The following is a 26628-nucleotide window of genomic DNA, read 5'->3' on the forward strand; positions in this document are numbered from 1 at the left end:
CGCTGAATTCAACAGAGACAGTGTTCAAGTACTTTGCCCTCAGAAAATGTGAGCACCTGCCCACAGAGCATTACAGGTCTGAAATCCTCTGCCAGACTCCGTAAAGGTTATACCCAGTTCTCAGGACACATAAAATCCCATGGCAACCAGACCCAGAATGTTTAGCTCTTTGTTTGGCATGCTAAATGCAAGCATTTCGAGTTGCCCTTCAGAAGGTTCCTCAACAGTCAACCTGCTACTTTGTACACATTTCTTTTACTCTGTGCTTAAGTTAGAGAATGTTTTTCTTATACCAGTGCTTTCAAAATACATTAATACTACAGGGTGGCAAAAAACACAGGCAGCAGTCCTGTCCATGGCAAAACATCGTCTACTCTTAGGGATGAGGACACAACCATCATTCCAGGAACACGCCAGAGAACAGGCTTCCACATCACCTGCCTTGTGCGGCGAACCTCCCATCACAGCTGCACACCTCCCAGTGCTACAGCAGGGGCAGAAATAGAGAACCAGAGCAAGGCACTCAGTCTTTCACTGGGGGTGCACTTCCAGACCTTAAACAAAGGTGCTTTTTGCCTCTTCCCAGGCAGAAGAGCCCTCCTGGACCCCTCCCCTGAGCGAGACACTCTACGTGTGCCGCACCCCAAGACCAGCAGCCCAGATCCCCCCCTGGGGAAAGTCCAGGATTACCTCGCGCCACTCGGCAAATCAAAACAGGAGCATCCTCGTCCCTGTCCCTAGCACCCGCCGCTTCCCCCACCTGACAATTTTACCCCAGCTCTTCTGCTCCTCAAAGCCACCTCTGCACGGCAGCCTGCCCTCGCTTCCAGCGGGGCCGCTCCGCCCTCACACCTCACGCACCTACAGCCCCAGCGAAGGCGGCAGCCCGCCACGCCCAGCCGCGAGCTGCCCCTCGCGGCGACCGTTAAACGCTCGCCTCGTGGCCCCGCCCCCCCGCGCGCCCCCCCCCCTCCACCAGCGGCTGCCTCCCGCCCCGCCCCGCCCCCCGTATCGCCCGGCCGCAGGCGGCTCCCGGCCCTATCGCCCGCGGGCAGCGCCGTGCCCCGGCCCCGCCAGCGGCAGGCCGGCTCGGTGCAGGGCGGTGCGGCCCCTGAGAGCCCCGCGCCGCCCGGCCCGGCCCGGGGCGGGGCGGAGAGGAGCGGGGAGCGGCGCCCGCCCCGCCCCGGCCCGGCCCCGCGGCGGGGGGCTTTGTTACCCCGCATGCAGCATCCGCCGGGGAGGCGGCTGCCCGCGCCCGCCCCCCCGCCCCGCGGAGCGCTCGGGAGGCGGCGCGGCGGGGGCGCCCCGGCGGCAGGCCCGCCCCGCGGGGTGCCCGCCGTCACTGCCGCGGGCGGTTGGGCCGCCGGCGCCTCCCCCGCCGCGGCGGCCTGATGCGGCGCCCGGCGCCGCCCCGCCTGGCTTCCTCGCCCCTTTTCCCCGAAACCCCTCCGCCTTGACCGAGGAGGGGGGGGGCGAGGCGGGGGGGGGGGGGGCGGCGACGCCCCGTGCCCGGTGCGCCGGCCATGCGGGGCGCGGCCCCCGGCGGCCCGGCGGCGGGCGGCGGGCGCTGAGCGCGGGCGGCGGCGATGCCGATGCCGGGGGGCGGCGGGGCCGCGGCCGCCGCCAGGCACCCCCCGTCCGGCGAGGCGGCGGCGGCTCCGCGGGACGAGGAGCAGCAGGAGGAGGAGGGCGAGGAGGATCTCCGCGACGGCGGCGTCCCCTTCTTCGTCAACCGCGGCGGGCTGCCCGTGGACGAGCCCACCTGGGAGCGGATGTGGCGGCATGTGGGCAGGATCCACCCCGAGGGGGAGCGGGTGGTGCAGAGGATCCGGGGCGCCGCCGACCTGCCCAAGGTGAGACGACCCCCCCCCCCCCAAACCCGCCCCCCGGGGGTGCTGCGGCGCGAGGTCCCGGCGGGACCACGAAGGGAAGCGGGGAACGGTGGCGTCCTGCCGGGAGGGGCCGCTCGCTCGCCCCCCGTGGAGGCCGGGCTCCCCGGCGCGGCAGCGATCCCCCGGGAAAAGGGCCCCGGGTGCTCTGGCGCGGAGGGCGGGCGGGGGGGTGCGGGGCAGCCCCCTCTTCTTCTGGGGCCTTGCTGGAAAGCAGCATTCAAGTTGCTCGTGTGCGAGCCCCCCTGGGGGGGGGGAGGCGGATTGCCCTAAAGAGGAAGCCTGGGTGAATGACGGAAAGATGAAGAGTCGGAATACTTGAGGTGGGAGGGTAAGTGAGACAGGGAGAGGCGACTCCGTGAACCAGGAGAAATTAGGTTTGGCTACAGCCTCCCACAGCAAAAGGCATTCTTGTACAGAACGGTGTCTGTCAGGAAAGAGACCCTTGGTGCCAAAGAGTTTTAAGAGGAGTTAGCAAACGCTCGCAGAGCTTGTCGTTGCTGTGAAGTCAGATGCTGTGATTTCCAAGCCTGTTCCTGGCCTTGCTGCAGAGAACTCCACAACCGGTAATCGCTTCTCTTAACCCTGTGCCCTTGTGCCATTCTGAAACATTTGCATGTGAATTCTTGGGATTGTTGCTATCTGTGTTGCACCTCAGCTGGAGAAAAATCTCCCCCCTTTCATTGGCATCCTGTGAACAAAAGACACTGCAAACATTTGGTGTGTCACTCCATTGGTGGGTTATGAGAGTATTCCCATCACACTGAGGAAATTCAAATACAAAAAGATGAAGTTTTTTTCTGCTCAGGCTTTTTTAGCAAGGACCTACCTCCTTGAGAAGGTAATTTGAAGTATGCAAGAACACGCTATTATATAGTGCACAGGCAATCTGTGCTGCTTTCCATGAGGAACTCTGAAGAAGCGTCTGATGTAACACCCTTTGTGTAGTGAAGAGTTATAGGCATCTGTGGCAGCAACCAGAACAAATCTTGAATCCTGATTACAGTCCCTATTCTATCCCCACTTTCCTTCCTTTTCAGGTTTCCTTCCTCTATTCTGACTTTGTCCCAAGCCTGGGTGAAGGCTGAAAACATGTTTCAAATCAATCACTACTTAATTTCCTGACCAAAAGGGCCTGATTTGGCCAGCAGAGGTGAGGGAAATGGAAGAAACAAGCTCACAAACAAGAGTCCAGTGCACGAGGGGGTGGAAATGCAGTGTTCAGTCTCTGGTTTTGGTTTTAATGTGAAGTACTTCCACTGTTCTCACATTATAGTCTTGGTGCCAAAGGGTTACAGTTAGGGGATGCAAGTGGTATGAGCTCTTGCAATAACAGGTGGAATTGGGATTTTTTTTTTTTTTTTTTTTTTTTTTGGCATCTGCTAGCACCCCTGGGTGCTATTCCGTGTTCCACAGTCTGAGATCCCATTCCCAAGCTCACCAGGCATACAGCTGAGAGGATGCTGGGGTGCAAGAAGGAGCAAGGATGGACAGATTCTGTTTCCCTAGCTCCTTTTCCCCTCTAGTGATGTGTTTTTATCTTTGAGGGCTGCTTATATCACCACCCACCTATACTACCACCCGCCTCCATGCCATCATGTTTCTTCAAATGGATGATGCAACAGATGAGAATTAGGGCAAGGAGTGTACTCTCAGGGCTAGCTCGTTTGTAAAACCAGGTACTGTCCATGTGCTGGAAGGTGAACAGGCCTTTTTAGGTGTTGGGAGCTGGACAGTGGTTTGTCTGCTCTGAAATTTTTTGGACAGTATTGGGTGTTGGGGAAAATAGCTCTCAAAAAAAAAAAAAAAAAAGGTTGTCCATAAACTAAACCTAATACCATAAAATGATGACTGCGGGAGGCTGTGATAAGACTTTATAAATATGTTCACAGATCAGCTGCAGGGTCTGTGTCTTTCACTGGGGTGTGAGAGCTCAGAGATCTTCTCTGGTCTCCATTTCCTTCCCATAGTGTCGTAGAGTGGGAATCCAGTGAGCCATCCCAGGGTGGCAGGACATCGTTGATTGGCCATGCATGCTAGGCTTGGGAGTGCCACTCTCCTGTAGGTTGTTTCCTTTTTAGCAATAGGGCCCATAAAACCGGTGCACACTGGAAACACAAAGTGATGTCTGCTTGCCTCATTAAGAAATGATGGATTTTAAATGAGGTGGTTATGAGGACAAAGACAGGAAGAGTTGCATCTAATGGGTTCATATAGAGAGAGAGGGAGAAAAATCCAGTTTCTTCAGTCAGGCTAACAACTGGGATTGGTATTGCTCCCATGTTGCTTGCAAATGGAAAATAAGGCAGGTGCCTGGATACATATAAGCACCATAAAAGAAACTGTTGCTAAACTAGGCTGGCCCAAGAAGCACCTCCATGATAGGGATAACAGTAGAGCTTTGTCTGTGACTCCCTCCCACCCGCCTTGTCTCATGTACAGCATGGCCGGCTTAGTACATGAAAATCTCTGTTGTTCTCAGGATCCCCCTTCTAAAAGCAGAGGCCCAATCCCATGCATATAGTCAGCCTGCTGGGGGTGCATGAATCTAGGAGTGGGGTGATGCAACCCCCCTACGCGAGTGATGAGGGACCAAGGACACGTTCAGTCAGTCTGCTAAGCCTGGCAGAGGTATGTGCTCTGGGAAATCTGGGCTCTCTTCCTAGTTCTCTCTCCAGCTTTCAGAATAACTAAAGGGAAAGCAGAATAGATCTGATTTCCTATCTTTTCTGTTACAAATAAATTCCTCTGCTTTCTGGAGGACTGTGAAGACTGCCTAATATTTATAGCCTTTCTGAGATGTGCAGTGGATGATGCTGGGTAAGAACAAAGCATTAGGGTCTCCTGTCCTGTCAGTGTGGGATTGAGGGATGGAGATCTTATTCCTCTCCCCCTGCTTCTTTTGTCCATTAAAATGCTATAGACCTGATGCAAAAGAAACTGTAGCCCAGTCTGGGCTGCAGGCCCAGATCTGAGAGAGAGAGAGAGCGAGCATGCTGTACTTTCATCAATTTAAACACTTGAGGTACAGGAGGCTCCTCTGCATTAACTAGTCCCCTGCTGAACTGGGTGCCATTACACTGCCTCAGTGTTGCACAGTCCTTTGAGGAAAAGGGGATCTGGGGGTCTGTGCTAGTAAAGAAAGGAGTAACTAACCAGAGTCATTAACCTGTGCTGTCAACATGCACTCAATCGTTCTGTCTCCACTCAAAAAGCATGCAAGTCTCCCTACTGAAGAAATTAAACAAAGTTAAATAGCCAGCCTGTCCTGGTTGTTACCTCTTTCATTGTTTCTGCCTGAAAATGATTTTCTATGACTCAGTGTGTCAGCTCACAGCATCCAAACTGACTCAGCTCGTGTGGTTCCAGAGACGGCTCCATCCCTGTGCCACTCTCTGGAGCCTTCCCTGCTCCTGCTGCAGCTGAACAAACCCAGTTTCACATTGCTCCTGCCATATACTGTGCCATCTCCTGCAAGTGAGCCAGCCGGTGCCTCTGCTTGATCCATGCAGGGTATGGAAATGAGGCACTGGAGATGGCAATTGGCACCTCCAAGAGGTGGTAGAAAAATGGGTACCAGTGGCCAAATGGTACTTTTTTTTTTTTTTTTAAAAAAAAAAAAAAAATCAAAACATGGGGGAGAAAACACAGAGGCTGAGTTTAGCTCACTGTTTACTTGATGATAGTGTTTGGAGCTAGACTGAAAAATACTTATAGATTACGGTTTCTAGAGGCAACAACAGCCCACCTCTCAAGGTTAAGCGGTCTCTGGCCCCTGTGCTGTGCAGGCACAAGCAGAGTGCGACCACGTGGCAAACCAGGACAGGGAACTGATCTGACTGAAAACTACCCATGCTTGCTGGCTCGGCTTTCAGCTGGTTCAGGTGCCTGGCCTGGTTCACCAGTTGCTTGTGCCAACCCAGGGCAGAAGAAGGAGGTATGGAAATGAGTGGCCACAGAAATACACATGGAGGGTTATGAGTGGCTGATCAGTGCTGCTGTCTACAAAACCGTGGCCAGCAGAGGCAGCTGTGCACAGCGGAGTGGAAGGCCCAAGGGAAGATCTGGTTCTGACTCACTTTCTTAGCTGGGGATAGCCCAGCGCTGGGGGAAGTCTGAGGAGGAACTGAAATACTAAAAACCAAACTGCTACGAAAAGCTGCAGTCTGGTATCAGAGAGGTGTGTGCAAGGCATGAGCTGTCCTTCAGAAGGAAAATGCTGGGCTGTTCCTGCAAGCCTGTCAGTCACACCAAATTTGTGTCGTCTTCATTGTATTTGTCCTGTGGACAGGATCTTTCTCGTTCCTTATACACATTTTCTCAGCTGCTGACAAGGCTGCAGTTATCCCCTGTGGAGCAAATGGTGAGTAAAATCGAACTGGACCCATAAGGCCGAGGCCTCAGAATGGGACAGCAGTCCCAAGGGTGAACTTTCAGAAGTCATTCTGTGACAACATAATTCAAACCAACGGATGCTGCAGGGAGGGGAGTCAAGATGCTGTCAAGCTTGTATCCTGGTCAGTGCCAGCTCACCTGAGATGTCAGGAGGCAGTGAGGGACCTTTATATCCTTGCTTACAGGACTGTTCCATGCTCCGGTGGCTTTGGGGAAACTCATTCTCCATTTTTACCTCTCTCTCCTTCTCTTACTTTTGTTTTGTTCCTTCCAGTTTGCATACTCAAATGAGGCCAAGCTCCCTCAGGTGATAGCTTTCCTGTCTTGCATTGTCAGTTAATTTTATCTAGTTCTTTCAATGTAATGATGCCTAAATGCAGGAGCATTTCACGCAGTTTCTCTTGCAGCTCTGTGGTGGTGCTTCACTTTCAATCCCTTCCCAGTTATCAGTGTGGGAGCAGGGGGATGTTCCTGGTATCATCACTCTGGGAAGCAAAAGGGGGCTGGTTTCAAAGGAACAGGCTCCCTGTAGCTATATGTTACTGAGTTCAGCAAGAAGCTGGAGAGGTTTGCAAGCAGTGATTTATGTTCTGCTCCCCCTTTTAGATTCCCATACCAAGTGTGCCTGCGTTCCAGCCGTCCACCCCCATCCCTGAGCGCCTGGAAGCTGTACAGCGCTACATCAGGGAGCTTCAGTATCCTTTACAGTTACCTCAGCCCCTGGTGTGATAACCCAGGAAGAGGGAGCAAGGGGACGTTCTTTCCCTCTGAAGAACAGAAAAGGTCATTCTGTTGTAGCTAGAGGGGAACTGAAACTTGCTCCCTGAAAACAGGAAGCTGGACTTGGGACGACAGTTTTGCTGCTGTTTCTTTTCTTTTCTGCCCAAGTTATGTTCTGATCCTGTTCACTCCATGTAACAAATGGGCATGTCATCAAGGGCCTTTCCCCACCGCCCACCCTTCCAGGTCAGTGGCTTTACAGTGCCATTTCATTGAAAACATGTGTATCTGAGACCCTGGCAGCCGGGTCTCAAGTGGACTTCAAACTGTGACACCTCACTGTTACGGTATGGGTGAGCTGTGGTGGTGAGAAAACTGCCTCTCAGGTCATCCTACTCAAACAATCTTCTTTGTAGCTGTCTAAAGGACAGTCAGCCATCCTGCTTTTGTGCATCTATGGTAGCCTACCCCTTTATATGCAGAGCTGCCTGTGTGACTGTCCTGGGAATGAGATTTCTCCATCCCTATCGTGCTGGACAGCAGGTATGTGCCGTGCAAGCAGAGTCTAATCTCACTGATGAGATACAGAGCTAGTTCTGGCTTCAGCCCTAAAACAAGGTAAGGCAGCAGACCTTTGGCACCTCGCACTCTTCTAATGTGGTTATGCTCTGGATTGGGTCCCAGTCAGTCTTAGAATAGAGTGCCACGAATGTTTCAATCCTCTGTGCGTGCTGTGCAGACCACAGCAGGCACAGATGTATCAAACTTTATTCTGCCCTGGTAACTGGAAAGCTGAGCAGAGCATGTGCCGTCATCATGGACCTTTGGGAAATGGAGTGGAAACCTGTGTGTGGGGAGGAGAAAGAGAATTGACAGGAAGGAAATACAGTGGAAGTAAGGAGGGAGTATAAATGGGAGAAAGGGAGGAGAGGGAGGTGGAGACTTTCTTGCATTGCTGGGATCATGACTTTGCTGTGAGAACAGTAACATGAAAGTTCTTCAGACAAGTTTTTTTTAAACTCTGCTTTCCAAGCTGTCAAGCCCTTAACTTCTTGCCTCCAGGTACAATCACACTGGGACACAATTCTTTGAGATTAAGAAGAGCAGACCTCTGACTGGGTAAGTGCTGGCAGCCTGTACAGCATTTAATCCTTACTTTAAGATGTTGGGGCCTTGCTATACCCACTGCTTTTTCTCCCATCCCCTGGCCAAGGTCTATGTGGCACTCTTTCAGTACTGCAGCTCCATCCTACTTTAAGTGACTTTATTGTCTGTTGCCTCAGGCACGGCCAGGCAGAGCTGCATCTGGTCTTTTTCAAGGACAAGAGTAGGTTTTGTTGTCATGAATCTGTAAAATCAGTAAAGTAACATAAATGTATTTCAAAGATGTGCAGATTCTGCCTGCTTCTAATTGGAATGTAACTATATGAACTTCTGATGGATTCTGGAATTAGGTCCTGCCCTAAACAAGCTTTGAAAAAGCCAAGTATCTTTATAGGTCTAGCTTTAGAGCTCCCGTGAGTGCCTCTGCAAAATACAGGTTCACGAAGCTTTTGGTGTCTCATACTTTGAAGGACAAGGGGGATTCTCCTGACTGCAGACTTTGGGAAGAGTTGTGCCCCATAAGTTCCTGGAGATAAGCACCTGATGTTCACTGGCTCTCGTGGCCAGAATATGAGTCTCCCAAGACTGGCTTCTTATTATTGGTCTAGTCCATAGACTTACATGACTCCAAATGTGTTGTAATTGGTGCAGTGTCTCCTCCACAGTATTTGTTGAACGGATAGTAGGGTTCATGCCAGAGAAAAGGGCTGCACTGTCCTTGAACCTTGTGAGGCAAACATTGCTGGCTCTAGGTCCTTTGAGGCTCCTGCTTATGGTCACATTGGTGTCCATCCAGAACTCAGTGAGCCAAGTGCTGTGGTCTCCCTGAGAACAGAGATTGGCCTAGTAGGCAGGTTTGCTGTAACTCACTGAAGGGACTTCCTTGAAAGTAGTGACAGCATGTGGTAGAGGCCCGGTTTGGATTTAATATCTTCCTAAAGAAGATATTTTCTTCTGTTGCCATGTCCTCAGTGGGCCACCTTCCCTCCTGGAAACCTACCTTACATATAGAGTGCGAAAGGGCCGAGCTGGCTGTACTTGCATAGCACAAGCCCTCTAACTGTCCTTGTCTTTCCCTTGTCCCACTCTGCAGGCTGATGGACCTGGCCAAAGAAATGACCAAAGAGGCCCTGCCAATAAAATGCCTGGAAGCTGTGATCCTGGGAATGTATCCTTTCCTCTTGGCATTGTGCATGTCTGCCCATCCTTGTTTTCTTCTCAGCTCTCTTATGATGCTTTCAGGCTGCTGCTAATATTGTCACCAAGCCCCACACCCCTCTGTTTTCCCTCCCCAGTTCTCCCCAAAAACCCCAACAATGAAATCCAAATCCAAGCAATTCTCTGAAATATCAGAACTAATTCTTTGGAGTTGCTCCTTCTTCCCAAGTAGGGTTGTGCTGCTCTGGACAACTCTACAAGTGAGTAAAAGATAAAGGAAGGATCTAAGGAACATCTAAAGAAGGGCAAAAACATTACCTAGAGTTAGGTCAGGAAGTCCTCTGTGGATAACATTGTTCTGTTCCTGCAATGTTGCCTGCATGTGTTCTACATTAAAGTTAGGGATCCTCCCCAACTTCTAATTATGGTGTATGTCACTTTATTATTATGTCTAACACTGCCTGCCAGCTTAGGCAATACCTTTATTAATTCTAGACATGTGTCATCTTTAAATACACATCTTTCCTAGCTATCTTCCAGGCTTAGTCTATGTCATTCGGGCTATAGATTCTTGATGCACACTGGCAAAGCCAGCTGCAGGGGCAGAGATGGCAAGTGAGTGGTTCAGAAGAGCAGTCTGATGAGTATTTTGTCCTGAAGGTTCCTTGGTTTGAGTGTGAAACAGTAGCTGGTAAAACAGATAAAAGAAACTGAGGAATAATGCTACAGCGTTAACAGTTTGGGAGCTATGGAATACAGTACGCTTGAGGTGTTAGCATTGCAACTTCTGCATCACAAAAGTGCCTCAAAATTAACCTCCCTCTGTTGACTGTCTTGTTGAAGAGGCCAAGTCTGGTTTCCCCATGACCCAGATGAAAATAGGGCAGCTTGCAATGAGCTGGACTTTTGACCTGGAGAACAAATCTTGCCTATGTGATGCCTGAATCAGCGGTGAATCTGCTGAGCAGGCTGGAAGGGTTTGGAGCAGGAACAAAGTATCTTGTCAAGAAAATGGTATCACTGGTTGTTTCCTGAACAGTGTCTGCTGTCAGTTACCTCACCAACAACATGACCACGCTGGACCGTTTCCCCATCAGCTTCAAAACGCACTTCTCAGGGAACTACTTCCGACACATTGTGCTGGGGGTGAACTTTGGAGGCCGCTATGGGGCACTGGGCATCAGCCGACGTGAGGAGCTCATGTACAAAGCACCCGTCTTCCGCACACTGAGCGAACTCATCTTTGACTTCGAGGAGGCGTATCGCCGCTGCTGGCACACTCTCAAAAAGGTGAAGCTGGGCCACTGTGTGTCCCATGACCCACACAGTGTGGAGCAGATTGAGTGGAAGCACTCCATCCTGGATCTAGACAAGTTAACCCGGGAAGACTTCCGCAAAGAGCTTGAGAGACATGCCCGTGATATGAGGCTGAAGGTAAGCAGCAAGGATGAAGAAACAGTTCACTGCTGCATCCTCTGTCTTGCCTGGCTGATGGTGGGCTGGGGGAATGAAGTGGCAGGAGGCTGTCCTTGATGATGGTGGAGTAGAGGGTGAATTCAAGGCCGGGGGCTCTTTTCCTTTGTTTACAGGCTGGTCCACAACAGATGCTCATGCAGTACTGTAGCTGCAATTAGCTTGGACTGTATACAGTCCTTGGAGCCATAGCTGTAACTGTAGCTTGTTTTTTTTCTGGCTTTTGCATTTTTGATGCACTTGCCTTGCCTTTTTGTCTTTTGTTCCCAACCATTGTTAAGCTTTGTGTTTTCTGGTTACTACTTATAGTGGTTTTCTGCTCATGTTACTCTTTAATTTTTCTGGCAGATTGGCAAAGGAACTGGGCCACCATCTCCCACCAAGGACAGAAAGAAAGATGTCTCCTCCCCACAACGAGGTCAGGCCAGCCCCCATCGGCGCAACAGCCGTGGGGACCGACGGTGAGTGGGGCTGCTGGGCACGAGACCGATCTAGACCAACTCTGGTTTACTCAGACTCCACCTTACTGTCTGGTTTTGTATCCTTCTGATGTCTTACCGGGGTTCTTTACAACAGGGGATACTTCTCTCACCTGCAGTAGCATTCTTGCCTAGGCTGTGCCTTTGTGAGTTTATCATTGCTTAGGGAGTGGAGGGACAGCTGGGTTTTTTTCATTTTGGCAGGGAGGAGGAAGACAGCTCAAACAGAGAGTGATCTTGGTAGCTGATATTTAACCTTACGCAGGGGTCTGAGCTCTGGTGTTTTCACAGACCTGTGCTCCAAACAGATTCCAAAAATTATACTGCTGTCAGTGACATTGTTTTCCTGAAACTTATCTGGAGTACCAGAGCAGACTTTCTACTCCTAACCTGCATTCTCTTCTATGGAGATCGTTGGGAGTGTTAGTGGAGGTTGCAGAATAATCCTGCCCTCAGTAGTGTAGAAGTCTGAAGCTTTCCTGTACCTTTTCCTGTGTTGCCATCTCTATGTGCAGCCCCTCCTGATTGAAAAAGGTTTCTGAATAGTTCTTACCCTCTTTGCTCACAGGCCATCTGGTGAGAAAAAGCCTGCCGATTCCAAAGCCGTGCCAGACCTCAATGGGTACCAGATCCGGGTGTGAAGAGAGCTGTGCCTTGTGTGCCTGGCTCCACGGACTTCTTGCTGGCCACAATGGGGACCTGGATCCACCTGCAGTGATTCCGGCAAAGGGGACAGGGGAGCGGGAGCGGAACAGAGTGCTGATCTTCCCAGGTACTTCCTAGTGGGCCAGTCCCAGAGCTGGATCCCATGGGTCCCAGAGGATTCACCTGCCTGTTTCTGGGAGAGGTGTCCATCTTAATACACTGAAACAAATATTTTTAAAAAAAAAAAATTAAAAAGATATGTACGTTGGTGGGAGCTTGCTGCAGAAAGGATACGAAGTGAGTGGGGTCAGCAGACTTGCTATCAATTTTTTTGTGTTGACAGCAACTAGATGAAGCATCTTGTTGACAGTACTTCTGCCCTGTCTGCACAGAAGTCTTCAACCCATGCAAGGCCTGCAGGGCTGAGAGAGAAGTGATGCTGCAATGGGATGGCCCCCATATCTTGTGCAAAAACTCCTGGTTTTGTCATTATGAATACTTTGTTTAGCATTGCTCTTGTGAGAGACAGGGCTGAATTTGTTCAGCCTGATTTATTGATCATACAAAGACCTCTCATCTGGAGAAACCACATCTTGTGTGTTTAGTCCTCCCTATTTCAAAGCATTTCATTGTCTCTGAGGGGGTAGACAGTGGGATGATGATCCTCTTTACCCACTGCGATACCAGTGAGCTGTCGTTGTAAGTCCTTTTGTGGTTAAGGGGGTCAGGATATGCCCGTAACATTGCCATATGAAAACAGGTACACAGACCCCAATCGTCCCAGCAGTGGAGGCAACGGCAGGCAGGGGCTGGTGGGAAACCCGAACTTTGAGTCATCTCTTCATCAGCCTTCTATTAACTTCTAGTGACTGCTACTGTGAAAGCTTGCAGAAGGCACTCCAGTCACTGAGGTACGAGTTTTAAAAGTTAAAGAAGGATTTAATGATGTGAAAAGGTTTTACAAGCAATTTTCCTTTCCACAAGGGTCTTGCTCCTTCCTCACTGTAGTGTTAGTGCTAGAGTTACAGACACCTGTTGGTGGGAAGCCCTGCTCAAGGAGATGGCAGCTGCTTTCCTGACAGTTCAGCCTGGAGTCTCCTGGAGGCAGTTCCCCACCTCAGTCCTAGACCTGTGCTCATTTTCTGGCTCTTCAGATAGCTGCAGTATTTAACAGCACCACTTAAGCTAGCCTTTGCCAAAGGGCTGAGCTGGGCCTTTCTGCCTGCTTACAGCCTCGACTCTTCCTACACTTCTTTTCAGGGGAATGTTGTACTACTGATTAAGCAGTGTAACATCTGTCAGAAATCTGGAGCGTTGTCAGACCTCTCTTTGAGGCCTAGGGCCTGGAAACAATGGGGTTGCCAGAAGTCAGAACAGCATGGCCTTGAAGTGATCTGGATGTATGGATCTAGGGCATGCAAAAACTGAGGCATGGGAGTAGGAGTATCCTTGAGAGAAACTACACCTTGATGACAAAGGAGCTGAACTTTCGGAAGTACTACATATTTAATTTTCTTAGAACTGGGCTTATTCTTTCCTGTGAACTTGTTCGAAACATGATGGAGCTTAGTTCTACCAGGTTTTATGTCGCAGTATTGCTGTGCCACACCCTCATATAAGCAGTGTTATTTTGGTGTCAGAAAATGGGTTCTTATCCCCAAACAAATCAGCTCTTCTGTGGAGTTAAAGCAGTGTTAATCCTTGAAGCACCACCCACAAGATATTTAACTCAGGCCTTACAAGTTCCTAATTGTACATCCTTAACTGTGATGTAACTTGCAAGGCGCTGTATCTGTACTGCTGCAGTCTGTCCTTCTGAGCTCGCGTTTCTAGTCTGTACTTTCCTGCTATGCTGTACGACCAGGAGGACAATCCATGGGGAGGTGGCAGAACTTGCTGCTGATCCAAGATAAGGTTGATCCAGAAGAGGATGCCAGTTTCCTCGGTGGGTGCAACACCCGTCTCCTCCTTTGTCCTCCAGCTACATGCAACAGTTTGAAATCAGACAGCAGTAGCAAGCCAAGCACCCATTTGAATATGTCCTCTGGTCAATTTTGTGTGGCTATAAATGAACATATTTAGTGTCTGGATGCTATCGATGATGTTAGCTGTAAAGGTGCCACAGTTACCTGTAAATACTACAGGTCACTTGGAAGCCACAAACTGCCTTTGCGTAATGTTTGCTATGCAGCAGACTGAAAGTTCAGGTGCCACTGTGAATCATACAATAAATACAAACGGCAGTCTGCAAGGGAGACTGAATGTCAGGTTTTATTAAAGGGGGTGAAATCCAGAAAAAAAAATTTAAAAGCCACTTAGATAAAACTAGGATGCATCCTCACCATGACTTTGGTTGGCTAGTTAATTCAGAGTAACTGGAAAGCTCTTGAGAATAATTAGTAGCTTCATACAGAGCACATTCAATAACTGGACAGACTTGAGCCTTTTTAGATGGAAAGGAGCAGAAACGTGTTGGGGGAGGAAGACTTCAAAACAGATGGGGCAAGTGAAGGGTCAGCTGCAAGCTAATGATGCTTTCTGGAGAGCAGGGCAAAAGGGATGCTCAGCAGTGTTAGATCACCAGGGCAGAATGGCTTAAAACAAAATGCTTTGTTTGACTTGGTAATTAAGTGCTCTCCTGCAGGATGTAACTGAGGCCAATAGTTGAGAAAACCAAAGGAAGTGGATGTTTAAGGAATGAATGACAGGTAGAGTTCAAGGTTTCTTAATCTTCAACTGCAGGCAGACAAGAATATGCTCTTTCAAGATTTAGTTGCACAATTATGTATGTTAGGAAGCATTTAATTCTTCTTATGCATCTGATGTTGATCCCTTCTCAAGATGGACACAGGAGCAGGCATGAGCCCTCTACTAGAGCTATTTCAAGTCTTCTACTATGTTTCTATGTGTGCTAGAATTCCTGCCCCTTACTGTTTCTATGTGTCTAGTTTAGCAGATGGTGCAGGAAACTGGAAAATGACCTAACAATTCTCCCCTTCTTGCTCCCCAAATCTTTGTAACAAGATGAATCACTTCAATACAAAGCTTAGCTTCCTTGCTAACAAGACAGCATAGCATCCCCCTGTGACAGAGAGGATTAGTGCTATCCAGTTTTATGCCGTAAGAAACCCGAGGGTACAATGAAAGATGAACTTTTACACTTCCACTTCTTTCCTCTCTTATCTACCTGCTCTGGCTTCTGGTCTGTCTTCCTTTAACCATAAGGAAAAAAAGGCTGGAGGCGAGTCCTTTCCACTTTTGCAGTCTTTAGAGCTACAGAGAAGGAATGAAAATACAGAACTAAACTGTAACTCAAACTCCTTAGTGCCTGCAGAACAAAAATGATGGATCTTGAGGAGTCCTGATAAATGTGGATATGATCACTCATGTAGCTCTGGGGTGTGAATTTCACTGCTCAGTAGGTCTCACCCGATATCTGTTCTGCAGCACGAGTCCTGAACTCTGGAAGGGAACTGCATCCATACACTAGGAATGGATAGACACTGCCTATGTTGTATGTGAAATCTAGGTGAGCTTTGAAAGACTTGAACAAAGGCTGACCTACTACTAGCAAAACTATTTTAAATGTAATGCAAACCTTGAAATAAGAGTTCCTCTTTATACTTTTATGCAGATGAGTCCCTTGACAATACCTGGCCAACTGCAATTTTTTTAATGGATGAATGGATTAGTGAGCAAAACTTTCTGCTACAGTGTCACTCTGATATAAATTTCATATGCTAAAGAGCGGGGTTGGGTGTCCATCAGTCTGTGACACACTAGCCATTTTTTTAACTCTGATATGATAAGCTAAATGAGTCTTTAGGAACTTAAAGTATGTTAGCAAGTGTTTTAGCTGGGAGTGGAGTGCTTTTTTTCAGTTGACAATTTTACCTGTGTGCCACTGTATGTTTGGATCAGTACACAGTATGCTCGGATCTACCAGAATAAATGACTCCAGAACTGTGGCTGAAACATAGTTTCTGTTCATGCAGTAGCTGTATTGCAGCTACCAGATCTGCTTAACATGAAGAATTTTTTTTTTTTTTAAGTATTTCAGATGAAAGCCTTAATCAGGTGCCTGCCCCTTAAGGTAGGCTCACATGTGGTATTGTAGGGACTGAAACATGACTGTGCTCAAAATTGCAGAGTTTAAGAAACTGTAATGAACAGAAGAATGCTCCTGTTGCCAAAGGGCAAGAGTCTGGATTAGATGGGCCTGACCTTGCTCCAGTGGATCTGGCTAATCGCTTCAGGTGGTTGCTTTAGCCACTTGCTCCTTCTAAGTGAAGTATTTCAAGTGGTCCTGATGATTAGGCCCTAGATATAAGCAGGAGGTGCCCCACATCCCATGTGTACTGTGTGTGCAAGTCTGGCTGAAATAACACCGCATATTCCAGTGGTCTTGCACTATTGCCCTGTCAACATTAAGACCTGCATTATGGATATATAATTTAACCCAAGAAAGCAAGTGCTATTCTGGCTTGGTGTTTGCTCTGCCAGAGCAAGGTGGAGATGGTCCCTCTACAGCCAAGCTGAACTCCTTAGGGAATTTAATATTTTTGTCTGTTTCCTGAGCAGGTGTTTACATGTATCACAACCACTTCCCTTCAGTGGTGCCCTGGCCCCGTCTGCTCAAGAGCAACTCAACTTAGGCCCAGAAGGCTACTGAATCCCCCCTAATCTCTGCAGAGCAGAGTTTCCCTCCAGGACAGGGTTAAGAAGGTGCTAGTGGGACCAAAGCGGTCCCCTTCCATGCACATCAGTATTCTACTCTGGCACTGTTAGGGTGCTCCAAAACCATTTACATCTTTATCACTGGTACAGCTCTGAACTAAGAAATGGAAGGTTTCTTTCTTTAAGAACAATATCATGTGTGTCTTTTTGTAATTAATCAGTGTGGTTCCATGTTCTTATGTAGCCAACACAGAACTTGTATTTAGATTTAGTTCTTACTGCACTTCCCATAACCCTCATGTTGATACTTCCTCCTGCTTCCTTTGACACTTAGACAATAAAATTCCCTCTGTACTGCTCTCAGCTTGTGCAGAGAAAACAAGATGTCTGTACTGTCTTTCTTTCCAATTTAAACTTTCCCATTGTCAGTCAGCTGAGAAGTCAAAGACAAATCAGGTATAGATGCCCTGTACTTGCAACACTGTGGACATGGAAGAACCCTCATTTTCCTTCAGTCATCTGAGCAGGTGAGTGTACGTCTGTACGCACAGAGGCAGCTGCCAGAGAGTAAGAAGCACGTATGTGGCTGTATAGCAAAGGCTAAAACTCATCTTTTCATCTTGAACTGCCATTGGTCAGGCTGGATGGAAAAAAAGTCAGTGAATGCAGCAACAGAAATTTCAGTCTTGAAAGAAGACTGTAAGGGTTAACGCAAGCCTCTGCTTGCTCTGCTCTCAACATACAATCCAGTCTCCCTTCCTGGCCTGAAAAGCAATTCTGCTTAAGGTCTGTAGTTTAGTGGCCTTCCAGACTACTGACCTCACCAGGCCTTCTCAAGACAAATGCTGGGTTAACAAAGGACAATCAGCTGCAAGATTCAGTGTATTTCCCCAGCAAAGGGGATCCAACTTTATTCAGGCTATCATCTTTCAGGCATAACATACCCCTTCTCTCTAGGGAAGTGAGTAATAGCCGGGACCAGGGCCAGGATGTAGGCAAGCCTACAGTGTGTAGAGGAAAGGAATAAACATCCCCTAACCCGTTACTCCAAAGAGAATGGCACATGAAATAGTCCCTCTTAGCTAAGTTAATTATATGAACGACTTCTGCCCTGAGGGGAAGCAATTGCACAGCACCTAGTAGATGGTATGAAGACACGAAGAAAGTAGCCACTTCATAAGCCTGCGTGGCCTTTGCTCAAGCCCAGGAGTTGACAGTTGACTTCAGCAGCAATCAAAGGCTTCTTGCTCTCCTATTAAATACTTAAAGATTAATAATAGCAAAAAAAGATTAAAGTGCTATGACTTCTGTAAACCTCTACTTCAGATGCTTGCTTGAAAATACCCTCTGCCTCATGTCTTACAGGTTGTGGTGAAAATCAGGTAACTCCTAACCCCCCTATAGATAGGTCAGGGTGACTGCTAGATAATGAAGTGAGAATGGCAGGACAGTGACTTGGCCACAGCTGAGATTAAAAATAAGACTTGGCTTCTTCCTAGATCAAGCTTTCCCCCTGCTACTGATAGTTCTAGCAGTTATAGGTTAAGTTACTTAGAGATTATGCTACTTGGACCTCAGTAAAAATCCTTTATTGTGTAAAGGATACACAACTCAGCGAAGCAGCAATTAAAAAAATAATTTAGAAAAAGAAACCCAGTCAGCTACTACACCGAGAAGCTGAAGACCACAAAACTTAAGGCTCTCACATGCCTAAAAGCATATAAAAATCCATTCATGAGAGAGTGAGACTGAGCCTTAAGAGCACCATTCATGCAGAGGCTGCAGGATTACAGAAGGCAAAGGCGTACGACATGCTGTGGATAGCATGCCACTACAGACTTCAGTGAACTCTACTGAGTTGGCTTTCCTGGGTTATATTTTTATTTTGGCAAAGAGTGACTGCTCTCCTATCTCCAACCTCACTCTGGGTGAGGAAAAGAATAGCTTTAGAACAACTAACTACTGCATTCATCTACCCCCAGTTGAGGAGCAGCTCCTGAAAGCAGCCAGTAACTGAATAAACTTAGGACTGCTGTAGAAGGCTTTCCATCCAGAAAGAAAAGAAAAAAACCTAAATAACATTGCTAAGGCTTGAAGTCAAGTCTTTTTGGTATATAACAGGAAAAATTGGATGGAACAAAAACATCTTTTGTTTTAGCACATGCCAGCATCTAGTCTAGTCCTCTTCCTATTTGCCACCTCAGCACCTTGAAAGCTGCTATGTTTGTCTAACCAAAGTTAGGAAAAATTTTCCAGCTCTACTATACAGCATTCCTATTGCCTTAGAGCACAAGAATGTGCAGCCTAGATCTGAAACAAAATAAATAAATTTTAAAATAAATAAAAAGAAGAAGAGCTTCAAGACTAGAATGACATTTTCAGTGGAAGTTGGAGACAACTTGCCTTGACAGGAGAAGCCAAACTCGTACAGTTGACAGAAGGAAGGAGCTTGAGGCATGCCAGCTGTTAAATCAGTAACATTGGTTATCATCATAGCAGGTGAGTTCTCTACAGAAGCTCAGTATCATACTTTGAAACACAATGCAGTACACTCAATCGCCGAGATCATGCAGCTTGTGCATTTCAGTGGCCTGGCCAGGCAGCTACAGTCTGGTAAGAAGCAGGTCATAGCCAGGAATTCAATTAACTTGCACAACAGGAAGCCTACTGAAAGGAGGTGGTATCCCACTAAGGCTCGTGTGCTCCTCCTTTAGATGAGCCACAAAAGGCTTCATCTGCATTTGGATGAAGAATGGATATGTTTGCAAGTTCCTAACAGTACATCCAATAAATGTTCATTAGTAAGGTGGTGGCAATGGGAGGAGAAATTGCACTGCAGCAACACCCTGCTTTGCAGACTTTGCCAACACCACTCACAACCAGCATTAGGAGCAGGACACATACCTTGATCTGCTCTTAAAAGATTCTCTCTGAGATGCTGAACTGTTCTTACAGCTTCTAAGAGACTCCTCAGAGAAAAGGTACTAAGGTCAAGTATATTTCAGTGCTTCACAAAGCAGACGGCATAGAGGGCACTAATGATAAATCTTAAACTTTTTTTTGTTTTGTATCACATGAGTTATTCCCATCTAAGTGTTGGTTTCACAGCTTCCAACCCTCCCACTTAACTCTTCAGGGGTGAGGGAACCCACTATCTTATGGCTTGATGCTATTTAAATGTCATGTTTATAGTAAGACTTAGCCCTAAAGAGTTCCATCCATAGCTTTTAATTGAAGAAATACAGCTGCAGAAAAAATAAACATCAGTAACTCAGAAAACTAACTGGATATGGCAGTCGTGGGAAAACAGCTGCTGGAGAGATACCTCATAAGGAACAGGCATGGAGAAAAAAGACCTTAAGCAGCAGCCAAGTTTCATTTATTAAGAAAAGGAAAGAAACTAGAGCAATTGTATTGTTTACCACTCCTCCCATCCCATGTAATTGGGAAAACTGATTATAAAGGGCATCTCCTGAAGTGATGAACTTAAAACTGAGAAAGTGAAGGAAGTCCAACTTCTATCTAAATACCATAACTAAATACAGCCTAGCAGCTGTGCTGCAATCTAAGCTGTTTTCTAGCAAAGATACTTTGTCAAGTATCTGTTTTCCTCTACAGCTGCATGTTCCTGCAGCTTAGGAGACTGGTAACAGGGTATATATACACACCACCAGTGGACTCTGGCATCCTTTCCCTGTAAGTACGTCTCCCTGAGCTCTGCATCACTACTAAGATGATGCAAATAATCCTACCTAATGATCCCTTCCCTTTCTGAGTATAGCAGTTATTCCTGTTCCGCTTTCATATGCATTTACAGACCCCTCTAAGTCATCAGAAAGCTGTGCTAATGACAACTAGCCATGCATTCAGATCAGGAAACAGTGTTAAGAGCTACATCTGGAACCTTAGTTCTGCGTCCCACCACAAGTTGCTCATTACCACAGCCTCTTATACCACTGTGTGCTATTCTTAAAGCATCACAGAACATATTATTTTCTCCCTACAACTATATACTAGTTGCTATTTTAGAGGTAGGGACTCTTTCCACCCAACCCACACCCAAACTTCTCCTATAGTTCCCCACAGCCAGAGGCATTTACAGGTCTCCAGATCCATTTGATATAAACTCCAAATTGCTCTAGAAAACAGGGTTTTTTTCTTTCCTGAAACAGGACAAGTCTGCAGGAGCCTGTACCAGAGCTTCAGGGACAATGGTCAAAACAACCACAGCACTCAAATGGTCAACTCTGCCTTTGTGTGTCTACATGCAGTCACAAGCATTGGTCCTGCACTTCTGCAATAGTTTCACTTATAAATGCCCAAGGAAGAATGTGTGAGCCAAAGCTTCAGGAGCTGCAGGTCCCTCTGGGACCTTTCTAACCTTCAGAAAGAAGAATTGGAGGACTTGCAGGCACTGACCTGGGGTTTCTCATAACACATGATTCCATATCCAGTGTTCAACAACTCAACCATTCTGAATTCATACCATAGTATTTCATATATCGAAAGAGAAAGCATTAGCTTGTCCCGTGGAACATTAGATTTTCCAACAAAATATAGCTGGAACCTTAAACCTCCCTGAGAGATGCCTTTATGCAAATTATCTAAAAGAAAAGTCAAGTCTTTGGTTTAAACAACATGGAAGAAGCACTTGTGATGCTGAAGCACAGCTCCTATGCCTTGGTGACATCGCAGGATTGGCAGCGTGCTTCGGCCAGTGCAGGGGCAACCAGCTCACCTGGTGCTATAGGGTGCCCACCTTGTGGGTCTCAACAGGCAGGGCAGGAGGGCTGCTTTCACACAAACACAGCCCCCTCACCAGCTCACCATCAGACCTAGCCAGCAATTATAACTGAAGCAGACAGCCAAAGATATAAATGCCAACACAATGTGTCACTGGTTTTTGTTTTGCTTTTCCTTGGTTGTTTTTAAACCTTTAGTGTCTTCCAAATTTCCTACTACAATCTTACCAGCTGGTGGGAGTTATGTGCAACCAGGCTGCCTTCTGGCAACTTCTTTTCAAGCCTGACAGAAAATAAAGCTCTCAGTTCACCAATTTCTCCTTCCTCCCCTACTTTACAAATGCAACCAATTACAAAATCAGAGTAAGAGTACTTGCAGAAATTAGTGCAACTGTCAGATAAGCAGAGCCATAATAATACACAGCTCCCCATGTACTAACACCAGTGCCACACCATTACCTATGAAACTAAGGGCAAACAAAGCCACACATTTATTCACCCCCAGATTTCTGTTCACTTATACGGACTCCTACATGTTATCCCAACTGGGTTAGCAAAAGCCAGCCACACATCACCAGGCAAATACCACACCACCTCGCAGGGGCACGAAGGGAATATGCAGTCCTTACACAATCACATGGGCATGGAACACAATGGCCCCACACACCACTTGTTTCTGTACAGTTTACAGAAGCTGTAAAAGATCAGCAGTATTCGCTTTCTTTGGGAGGAGGTAAGTGTTCCTGAACACAAACCATTTTGCAAGACAAGTCCAATGCCAAATAAACCACCTCTGGGATCTGGGGATGTGCTGGGAGACAACAGCTAGGCTCACTTTTTCCCTCTCTTCAATCCCCATTACTACTATCTTGTGTAGCTCATTTGTCCTCTCTTCCTTCACATCCCAGCCAGCAAAGTCTTGTTGAGCAAGTCCTCACAGGGTTCAACTGCCAGGAGCACAAGGTGCTGCAGTTACTTGTGGTTTTTTCTTAGATTATAAAAATTTTATTTTTCAGTAAGAAAGTAACATTTAAAATATGAAAGTCCCTCAACAAAACCCAGGAAGAAAGAACAATATTTCAGGTGTACCTTCCCATAGAAACCTGAGATCAGACCAGATTTCCCTGCCCCATTTGTGAACAGACTGATACAAGTTTCTGCCAATATTGCTCTCATCTCTCATGGAAAAACTGAGCACCAAATGTCAGGCTGGACTGGCAAATCTGCCCTAGGAACAGGTACAGTTCTATTGTTTTTGTACTGCCCAAGCCACTGCTGACAAAAGTACACTGGTAGGACACCAAACACACACTGGGATCCAAGCGATTGACAATCTGGCTCCAAGTTACACAGCCTTCCCCTCCCTCCCAGCGTCTGTCAAGAGACAGGAGTCAGTCCTACAGGGTCTACGTACCTAAACATGCCTTGCTCAAGAAGGCAGCAGTTGCAAGAACTTCAGCCTGGTGCAGGAGGATGCTACAGGTTGGCTATCACCCCTGGCAGGCTGAACGGAACCGGGAGGGCACAGAGAAAGAGTTGGGCAAGTGACAGGTATCAGTTCTTCCACCTGAAGGCCCTGCTGCCTCTTGCATGCCTTCCATTTTCATCTCTTTTGGGATCTCTGTCCTGGTTTGGGCTGAAATAGAGTTAATATTCCTTTTCAGGGACTAGAGGAGTGCTGTGTTTTGGATTTAGCTTTGGGTTTGGTATGGGAAGAATGCTGATAGCACACTGGTGTTCTCAGCTGCTACCGAGACTTCAAGGACTCTCCGACTCCCCATGTCCTGCCCGTGCGCAAGGGCACAGGGAGCAGGGAGGGAGCACGGACACAGCACCAGACCCAAACTGGCCAATGAAATATTCCATATCATGGAACGTCATGCTCACTATATAGAGCAGGGGTGGTCAGGAAGGAGCTCTCTCTCGCTTCTGGGATTGCGATTGTGGGATCTTGGCATCTCAGGATCGCCAGCCGGGAACGGGCTGGGTATTGGTTAGCGGGTGGTGAGCAATTACATTGTGCATTGCCTGTTCATATTTTTTTTTTCTATTATTGTCATTGTTCTCATTTTATTACCATTATTAAACTGTTCCTACCTCAGCCTGCAAGTCTCCCTTTACCCCTCTAATTCCCTCCCCCATTCCCAGGTAGGGAGGGGGAAGGGTGGGTGACCAGCTGTGGTGGTTGGTTGCCGACCAGGCTCAGACCACGACAATCTCCCAGAGCATTAGGCTCCTGGGGTTGTCATGCATTACAGGACGACCTTTTCCACCTGACATTCACTGGGATGATCATAAATATTTTTCCTACATGTGCCAAAGTAGGTACCATTCTGAGACTGATGGAAAGGAAGGGAGCCTTTCCCAACGCCTCTAGGCTTTTGCTGCAGCTCTAGAGCTCCTGTGAGTGGACCTGTAGAACTCGTGGCTCCGTTCTTGCCAATGCCATTCTCTGGCCCATTAGTCACAGCAGGCAGCTTCTTGTAGAAACTGTTCAACTACACAACTCCTCCTGCCAGCAGGGCAGCCATTGCACATTATTAAGTGAAAGCCATTTCCAAGCAGTTAGCAGAGCCAACATTCTCAAAGGCAACGTGACAACTAGTCCTGGAAAGACCATACTTCATAAACCATCACTGAGAAATTAAAAGAACTATTGTTTTGGTGTGAAAGAATATTGGTGTATACATCCCCTGCTCCTTGGTAGCAATTAACTAACCAGAAGCAGTTGCCCCTCTCTTTCCCAGCTCCTTGAAGATCTCACACAGGGACAAATAAACATGGGAGTTATGTTGGTTCCTGCAGCACTAAAACATCTGCTAAACAAAGCAGCAGAACAAGGGTCCCTTTTAGAGATGGTAATGCCTGAATACAGCTGAAAGCCCACTTAGAACACAGCTCAGGTTTGCAGAGCCCCACAAAGTACCAATGCACAAAACGCCCCAACTCCCCCATCCCTGCTTTTTCTGAGGGTGTGAGAGGAGAAAGGGACTTTTAGGGCATGACAAGGAAAGAGTTTTCTTGTAAGCAGGTTGTGCAATCCAGAGCCTCAACTGCTATATTCAGAACAGCTTTTCTTTAGGGAAAGGGAACCAGAACTAACCCTCTCTGAGGCTGGAGATCTCCAAGCCAAAGCTAGCCAGCAGGCAGAGATGATCAGATGAACAAAAAGGATTTGGTAAGCCATTTGCCAACAGCAGGACATCTTCAGAGAGAAGGGAAAGGCGGCCAAGCAGCTTCAGAGCTCCATCCCGGTACAGCCTGCGACCTGACAAAGAAAATGGAAAGAAACATCAGCCAGAAACTGGTGCTGTAGATTAACTCTATACACTCACAAAAGGATGCTTGGCAGTGCTTTCCTATTCTTTCCCTGATGAATGAAGACAGCCTGCACAAACACTGCATGCACCTTTAAGCTTAGATGTGAAAGCAGTGAGCATCCTACAATACTGCTGTTCAGTGGTTTCATACACTTGCAGGCACAGGAATCAAGTACATACTAAATTCACCAGGCAGTTGCTTACATGACAAATTCCTTTCATGGTCCTAAGTCCCAGCAATAGCTTCAGATTCTCCCCTGAGGAGGAATTCATCTCTTCATTCCTAACCTCCTCCCCAGAGTTGATTCTGACATGCTCCAAACCAGCTCATGAACAGTTCGTGGATGCATTTACACACAGTCTTTCATCAACATGACTCCTGTTTCAAGTAGCAGAGAGGTGGTGCCATTGTCAGGTAACCAGAGTGACCACCTTCTAAGGCCAGTGTGTGGTATCAGTCAGACCAGAAGTCCAAGCCTTGGACTTAGGACCCAGCACTGCCTGTCATCAGGAGCACAAGTAAGATAATTATACAAAAGAACAGAATCCATTTTGTTCTAGCTTCCTCAAAAGTAACATGAACCTAAGCTAAACAGCTTCAGTTTTTCCACAGCAAAGATACACAGTGTCTTCCTATGATACCTGAGCAAATGCAGCTTTCACTTTGTGCATCACTTCAGTCAAAGCCACACCCTGTAGATCCACCCCAGCTTAACCCTCAGTTCACTGCCCAACACCAAGCTGCATTTGGGCACACCTCACAGCCCTCTCCCAATGCACATGGATAAGCCCTGCACTGCCACACTCACCTCCTCTGTTCCCATTCTCCACAGGCTCTGCTGAGTAGAAGATATAATCAACGGTGGCTCCGAGCCCCATAGGCATCGTTGTGACCTCCGGGCGTCCCCTCTGTGGCAGGAAGTGGCTGTAGACAGAGGTCAGGTTGAGGCCATGCTGGATAACGCCTGAAGACCTGCACAGGAACAGCCACCATTTACCAAGGAAGGAAAGAGTGTGATGCAGTGTTCAGTACTGCAGTCACAGCTGAAGTTGGATGTTCCCTTGCAACTGCCTAAACTATTTCTACTTTGTGAACACATAAAAGACAGACTTTCAGAATTACTCACTCTTCTTACACCAAAGACATTGTGGACTATGAACCTCCTTTGTCTCCAATACCCAGTCCTGTTTACGCCCTTCGTTTCTGACCTCACCAACACAATGCTGACAGAACAGCACCCAGCTGCTGGGACAAACCTGGGTGGATCTGGCTCTTCCAGATAGCCCTCCTTACTCTCTTCCTTCCTCACATCTATTTCAGTCTTTACTTCAGCCAGATTTTCAGTGCTGAGGAAAACAAGACCAGGCTTGAAGAGTGGGGCCATGGCAGGTGCATCAAGTTACCTTGGGACGAACGGCTGGGGATCAGGGTCTTCCAGCATGGCAGCAGGCTTGGGCCAGTGTGCAGGGCGGTCTGCAAAGGAGCAAAGAGATTCCAGCCAGACCTACACAGATCCTGGAACAGGCTGCTCATCTCAAGTCTGAGAAGCTTCTCCTGAGACCAATTCACGAATCTTTTTGCCCAAGAAGAGCAGATAGCTTCCAGTCACAGGTACCTTAAAGAAAAAATATTCAAAGGAAACCCCAGGTCTAAGACTAACAGGAACAGCCTGAGAATAGATCACTGCAAAAAACTGAGAAGTCATATTCTATACTGCTAAGAACATGTCCTTAAAGCATTTAATATTATCAAAGCTCAGGGTATTTCAACCTTTGGTCTCAAAGAAAATTCCTTTGCCTACAGCTTTCTCAAATGGTGTCTACGAAAGGCAGAACAGAAATGCAGAGAGCAGAACCAGCCACGCCACAAGACCTGGAGGTGAGGCACTGTCTACTGGCTACCAGCATCCAGACACATATATGTTGTGGCCATTGTGACATTAGAGTCCTCAGGTTTGTTCTCCCCCACCAAAAACCTTGAAGCAGAACAAAATAAATATGTATATGTACTCCACTTTATACGAAA

The 26628-nt window shown here is 47.5% G+C and overlaps 2 protein-coding genes across 8 annotated transcripts in view; one reads left to right on the plus strand and one right to left on the minus strand.

The window, feature by feature from the left end:
* The window catches only part of ANGEL1 (angel homolog 1), a 91091-nt gene that overhangs the window by 57673 nt on the left and 6790 nt on the right, over positions 1–26628 (minus strand). For 2 of the 5 annotated variants that reach the window (XM_042791130.1, XM_042791126.1), the window contains exons 8-11: positions 26007–26076; positions 25412–25575; positions 24386–24550; positions 2283–3997 (exon numbers count right to left, since the gene is read on the minus strand). In XM_042791130.1, the coding sequence (XP_042647064.1) occupies positions 3783–3997; positions 24386–24550; positions 25412–25575; positions 26007–26076 (614 nt within the window). In that variant the 3' untranslated portion in view covers positions 2283–3782. Of the gene's footprint in view, positions 1–2282; positions 3998–12102; positions 22919–24385; positions 24551–25411; positions 25576–26006; positions 26077–26628 lie in introns of those variants that run through there. The other 3 variants (XM_033008724.2, XM_042791128.1, XM_042791127.1) reach the window with 2 other exon arrangements.
* On the plus strand, positions 1263–21886 carry VASH1 (vasohibin 1). 3 transcript variants are annotated; one of them, XR_006165171.1, is made up of 8 exons: positions 1263–1853; positions 6891–6979; positions 8067–8123; positions 9202–9276; positions 10319–10700; positions 11088–11200; positions 11787–11990; positions 20713–21886. XR_006165171.1 is itself a non-coding variant. In XM_033008725.2 (7 exons), exons 1-7 carry the CDS (start codon positions 1587–1589, stop codon positions 11857–11859), a joined length of 1056 nt encoding a protein of 351 aa, XP_032864616.2. In that variant the 5' UTR covers positions 1263–1586; the 3' UTR covers positions 11860–16922. The 3 variants fall into 3 exon arrangements, 1 of the variants encoding a protein (XP_032864616.2); XR_006165170.1 differs by lacking the exon at positions 20713–21886 and adding an exon at positions 12207–16922; XM_033008725.2 differs by lacking the exon at positions 20713–21886 and having other exon boundaries at positions 11787–16922.

The sequence above is a fragment of the Tyto alba genome, unplaced genomic scaffold (assembly GCF_018691265.1).
Source record: "Tyto alba isolate M040663 unplaced genomic scaffold, T.alba_DEE_v4.0 Super-Scaffold_18, whole genome shotgun sequence".
Classification (NCBI taxonomy): Eukaryota; Metazoa; Chordata; class Aves; order Strigiformes; family Tytonidae; genus Tyto; species Tyto alba.